Here is a 6,000-nt window from a genome sequence, read left to right on the forward strand (position 1 = left end):
GATTAAATGAATGAATGAATGAATGAATGAATGAATGAATCTAAATATTTCTCCCTCTTTTTAAATGTATGCTCAATTTTATGCATATATTGCGTTAGTGGTTAATAAAATGTTTGTGTTTAGTAACCATAAAATTCCGTTTATGGTTGTAAAAGTATCCACAAGTGAAGACGATATGTTTGGTAACAAAGCAAAACTAAACTTTTCCATTTTAGATCCTAATACTTCTGCACAGTGGTAAACTGACATCTTAGCTAGTAAGAAAAAATTTACAATAAATCATCAGAAAAGAAAATAAACTATGAAGAAACTGGAATTTGAATAAGCATCAAAGGCCAATAGCTGTTTAGATCTGAGGTGACCATATCCCCCATCTGCTCTGGACTATCTTGGTTTATGCCTACTGCCCTGGTATAATTATTAAGTGTGCCCTCTTTCACTCTAAAAAATGGAGTAGTTTGGACAAGAAGCAGTCCATCACCCTATGTGGAGATAAAAAGATTCTGATAGAGGGGGCAGTTAGACAGGCATGCATGAGCAGAGCAGGAACGATAGGCCGGATATGGAATTTCACCAGGGAGGAAAAGTCCTAGGTGGCTAGCAAAGAGCAAAACTACAGAAAACAACTATTACAGGCTAGGACCTCACCCTCAAGGTAACCTATCCTCCCCTAGCACATCGCTAGTTATGCAGTTTAGACCTCCTTAGAGGAAGAACAAGGGACGAGAAAATAGCCTCATATAACTCCCATACAAGTCCTTGCATGAACACTCCCTTAAGCATTAAGCCCTCAGGACAATGAGGTTCTAATTAGTATCAAATAATCTTAGAAACAAAAACTTGGGTCTACTGACGAAAGAGACAGAGTTTTGGTCAAGCTAGAGATAACATCTAGGCCTCACTGTGTTTTAACTCCACGCCTGGAAGAACAGCAAAACCAGACAAAACAATGCCATGGCTGACATCAGGACTAGATGCAATCACTAATGACCCCCTACCTTAGTGCCCACCAATCAGTAGAGACCATGACCCTGAAAGGACACACCTGGAAAGCTGATATTCTATTGAGATCCTCCTGACACCTCCCCTAAAATCCCCACCTTTGGAAAACAGATAAAAACGCTTAAGATGAAAGGCACACTCTTTCTTTCTCTCTCTCTCTTCTCTCTCTCACATGTGCACAGGTGCGTGCACACACACACACACACACCCCTTCTTTCTCAGGTGTGAACCTTAGCTTTCTTTCTACTAAGAGCCAGGGCTCCTCTTTTGCCTCTGTAACTTGTTTCCTGAGTCCACGCAGCCCAACTGGCTCACTTCTTCAACCTCTGTGACTTTCTAAATAAACATTTCTCTTTCAAATAGTTCTTTGCTCTGAATTCCTTCTTCATTGAACTCAAGAACCAAGGTCTAACTCTAATATTTGCCATTAACAATTCCACAAGGAAAACTTTAAGGCTTTCAAAAATACTGCTATTATAGAGGTACTTGTACCATCTGCTCTTGAACTCACCAATTTTGAAAGAGTTAAACATTTTCACAGCTGCAAAGTAATAAGGCCTGATCAACACTGAATATTTATGAAATAAATACAAACTCTGCCTTGCAACCTATATCTGGGACTTTCCCTTTCCACCTCTACCCCCAAACTAGGAGAATAGCACAGTGATTCAGCATTTCTCAGGCATTCATTAAAATGTGCTTGAGTGCAATGGAATCAGGGGAAGAAAAAAGGTACATATTACACAGATATTAAAATCAAAACTTATAGAAGCAAAAATTATGAAATTCTATACTTTCTCTCTTACTTAAGTATTTGTAAAGCAGCTGAACTAACAAGTATATTTCATCACTATTATTAGGCAAGTCATCCTAAGATACAAGCAGAAAACATTGGCAACTCTTTTTGTCAACTAGTTCAAGAGATGCTTAAAAACAGAAGTAAAAGTAAAATCCCAGAACACAAAGGGAAATTTCAGGGGATGCACCATTTAAGAAGAATACTGTTTATACCTGTATGGGAGCATTTTTTAGAATCTCACTTATCTCATTTCTGTGTCTCCTGGAAAATAGACCAGGTCTTGTTCCTCCTGTATCCTTTAACTCTTCTCTCTGAATCTGTTTCATACTACTTTGCATATAGAAATTAGTAACAAATGCTTATTGAATTAAACTAATAAGAAAAGAAAAGCACTTTCAAATATAACTTCTTTGTAAACATTTTTTGAAGATAAAAGAATCTCAACTATCCTGGGGAATGAAAGTGGAGAGGTAGAATCATTCCAATAGCAACTATGAGTTCCACAGTAAGAAATCTATTCCTCTACATGAGTGGTGGGTGAAGTTTTAACCTATTATCAAAGAAATTCAGAAATACTGTAGTCAAACCATGTCTCACCAACAAAGCAACCACATAAGGTTAGACTATAAGACAGGTATTAGTCATAGCCTCCAACACCTGAGTTAGAAAGAAATTCCATTGAAATTTCTCTTGTCTCAGCTCAGGAGGGCTTGAGCATTCTTTAAAACAGACTTTGAGGCAGTTTTACTTTTTCCTCCAGTACCTTATGCAAAGGCACTGGAGTTTGAGAACTTGCCACTGAACCATAGGTCTCATGAATCAGGAAAGCCATAAAAAGGGCCTCAAAGCATTCACCAAGAGGGCCTTGGACTCTCCCTCTTTAAAGTCACCACCCACTCCTCCTATCAACAAGACAAATGGGTAGACATGATCCAGGAGTCAACCCATTAAGTTACATAGGAGTAAATGGGAAAAGGGCTGCAAGGTCAGAGACCCATTAATCTCAGCCAAGGTGTGTAGCAGCCACTTCACAATACTGTGAAACCAAATTAACGTCTCCAATAATAATCAGTAAAAAGGAAGCATTTCCTCAGAAACCTGACTTGTAAAAATTAAATATTCAGACCTTTTGAATTTTATATTAGCTGTTTTACAATCTTGGGAAGTTCCCTAAAAGTCTTAAATTTCTAACTCCCCATTTGTGAAATAGGGATAGTTACCACTTACCTATATATTAGAAAACTAATAAAAACAATAATGTGAACCACAGATACTTTTCTAAAGTTCTAGGTGTTTAGTCAGTTACTGTTCTTCTCAACTAAACAGGAATAGTCTAAAGTAAAATATTTTCTATACAGTCTCAATTTTCTGTTCCTGGTAAAGAACAGAGGCACTGATAACCCACTGTGTTAATATGTCCAAAATATTATTAACTCAAATAAAGAATAGTAAGCAGGAAAAAAAGATCCCTTAAACTCTTTGGATATTATGCACCTTCACCCTCTGCATCTTCAGTGCCACTTTCTGAACCAACCTGAAAGTAAAGTAACCACTTACAATGAATGCAGATAAGGTCTGAAGGATTATGCTGACCCAAACTGGTCTCTATATTGTATAAATGGTTTGTTTATATCACCATAGTCTTTTAAAATGTCAAACTGTTTACCTTCTGAAAATATAACAGAAAGTATTTTTTCTTATTGCTCAATTAGAGAGAGACATTGCTTAAATTTAAATATTCAATTTCTAAGTGAAAGACTGATGAGGAATCTGCAGCCAAACAGCCTCATTTAGCAATCTTGTGTCCAGAATGAAAATAATTTTCATCATGGGAGGGAGAATACTGCACCCTTACATAAAGCCTCACAGATGTAAGTCAGGACCGTAAACACAGTCACTTGACTCTTGTTCAGTGTCCAATGCACCTGAAAGATACAAGGACCACATGTCAGCTGTTCAACTTATGAGGCCATGAGAAAATTCCAATTCCAGTTTAAGAGTCAGAGAAGAGAAATAGCAATCCTATTCCTGTAGATCCCAGGTTAATTCCCTCCAGTTTCTCCCCTATCATGGTATTAATTGATTTGCTAATAAAATGCTTCAGTAAAATTTGTGGAATCAGATTCTGGCAGAAAGTCAAATCAAAAGTAACTCTTTGTGGCAGCTACTTTTTTGTATACCCAGCCCCCTGCCTACCTTGTTATGTTTTTGCTGGTGCCTTGCCTTTGTGTCAAGAACATGGTAAGGGCTTTCGGAGTCTTGGTTGATGTAATATACCAGTCTTGAAGGCAGTGTGATTTCTTTCTGCATAGCATTGCTGTAACTGGTATTACTGCTGCTATTCTGTTGCAATGTGTTGTCTTCATTTGCCAGGACTCCCAATTTTTTTCCTGCAGTTTCATTCCAGTGTGGAGCTGGTTGAGGGGTAGGGGGCAGGGGGCACAAACATATACAAACACACACATATATACCGTATAAATACATAAATACCAAAATGCACTTTTCCATTAATAGTAAAAACAGTTTCCTATTTATAAACAGGTAAGAAGTGGACACACAGGAAAGCAAGTTATTGCAACAATGAAATGGCCTGGATAAATTAACAGCCAATAAGGCCTACACGATAATGTACTGTTTATTTTGATTTATGTTTTGTATGTACATTTCTAACCAGTCTCAAATCTATACTTCTAAGTATGGGGTGGGGAGCAGAATGGACTTGAAGGAAGAGTCATTAAATGAACCTGTTCAGGGGCTGTGACCCTCATCTGAGTCTACAGAAGCTCAAAGGAACTCTGACTAGGAGTATCCCATCTGAGAGCTAAGAACACTCCTAAGATAACTTGAGTGCTGAATTCCTATTAACTGATTCATTTAACAAAATGGACAATTCCCTTTTCTTCTAACTTTGAGACGAGCAAAACTCCTTTGCCATAGAGGGATGCAGACACTGGCAGCTTTCCAATTCCTTTTTATGTTCCTGCAAAGGCCAGCTTTCTGCTTTCACTGATTTCCAATTGTATTGGACATTATAGTATCTGAATTGTTCGTTATAATGACAAGCATTTTGAGAAATTACAAACCAAAGGTTTATATCCCCCGAAGTTTCTCTTCCCCACTTTTAGTCCACCAGCAGGGAATAAACCCAGAAGGTAATTTGAGGAAACAACACATTATCACTATTATCATTACATCCTTCCGCATTCGCATCCAGGCTCCACCACCCAAGAAGCAACTTGCTCCCTCGCTGCGTTTCCATCCACCTGGCTCCCCTCAGCCAAGTTGCACAGAGGAACGCAGCATCCACTAAATGCCTTCCAGCGGGACCCACGGTCATTAGAAGGGGTTTTTAGTGAATGCAACGGAAACGAACTTCAAAAAGTGAAGTGGAATAAACAGGGGTTTGGGAACGAGGAAGGTAGAGAGGCAGGCAGGGAGGAGCGGAAAGGCCGAGCCTGGGACGTGTCCGGGGCGCACGGACCCGCGTGCCCTTCGTTTTCCTTTGCAGGGCCCCGCAGGCAAGGCAATGCAAAGGGCACCGGGGCCATACCCACCGCTGGGTGCAGCAGCCCCCCAGGCGCGGGGCCAGGACGAGGCGGCGAGAGGAGGCAGCAGGAGCAGGACGAGCAGCAGGCGGCGGGGAGGCGCGCGGGCCGGGGCGCGGGCGGGCGCCGGGCCGGCGGGGCCGCCGCGAGGGTCGCTGGAGGCTCGCGGGAAGCTGCAGCCCGCGAGGGGCGGCCGCCGGGAGCTGCTGCCGGGCGGCTCCATGGCTCATAGCTCCCGGGCGCCGCGCCGCTCGGTGTGGTCGGGGAGAGTGCCGGACTAGGCTGCGGGAGGTTGCGGGCGGAGCCGGTTACGCCGGCTCGGCGCGCATGGTGCCGCCGCGGGCAGGGGTCAGGGCTCGGGGACTAGGGACTAGGCGGCGCCCCCTCCCCTGCTGCTGTTCCAGGCCCTCCCCAGGCGGCCGCTGAAGAGTCTGGGGGGGGTCCCAGTGGCTCCGCCAACTTGGAACCTCCCCAGATGCTCCTCCCTCCCTGCGGCGGGCGCGGCCGCTCCGGCGACTGCGGGGGCTGCTGCTGGGGCTGAGGATGCGGAGCCGGCGCGCGGGAGCGAGCGGCGGGGACGCGCGGGCGGGCGAGCGCCCCCCTCGGGAGCGCGCGGGCGAGCGCGGCTTCGGGTCCTGATGCTGATGCTGATGC

The 6,000-nt window shown here is 43.4% G+C and overlaps 1 protein-coding gene across 2 annotated transcripts in view; it reads right to left on the minus strand.

Moving 5' to 3' along the window:
* The window catches only part of ADAM23 (ADAM metallopeptidase domain 23), a 135,990-nt gene extending 130,190 nt beyond the window's left edge, over nt 1-5,800 (minus strand). The window contains exons 1-2 of one of the 2 annotated variants that reach the window (XM_087819623.1): nt 5,356-5,799; nt 3,998-4,215 (exon numbers count right to left, since the gene is read on the minus strand). In XM_087819623.1, coding sequence (XP_087675749.1) covers nt 3,998-4,215; nt 5,356-5,569 — 432 coding nt within the window. In that variant the 5' untranslated portion in view covers nt 5,570-5,799. Of the gene's footprint in view, nt 1-3,997; nt 4,216-5,355 lie in introns of both variants that reach the window. The other variant, XM_016196702.2, reaches the window with a different exon arrangement.
* Between the last annotated feature and the right edge of the window lie 200 nt (nt 5,801-6,000).

Source organism: Miniopterus natalensis, chromosome 8 (assembly GCF_054644295.1).
Source record: "Miniopterus natalensis isolate mMinNat1 chromosome 8, mMinNat1.hap1, whole genome shotgun sequence".
Lineage (NCBI taxonomy): Eukaryota > Metazoa > Chordata > Mammalia > Chiroptera > Miniopteridae > Miniopterus > Miniopterus natalensis.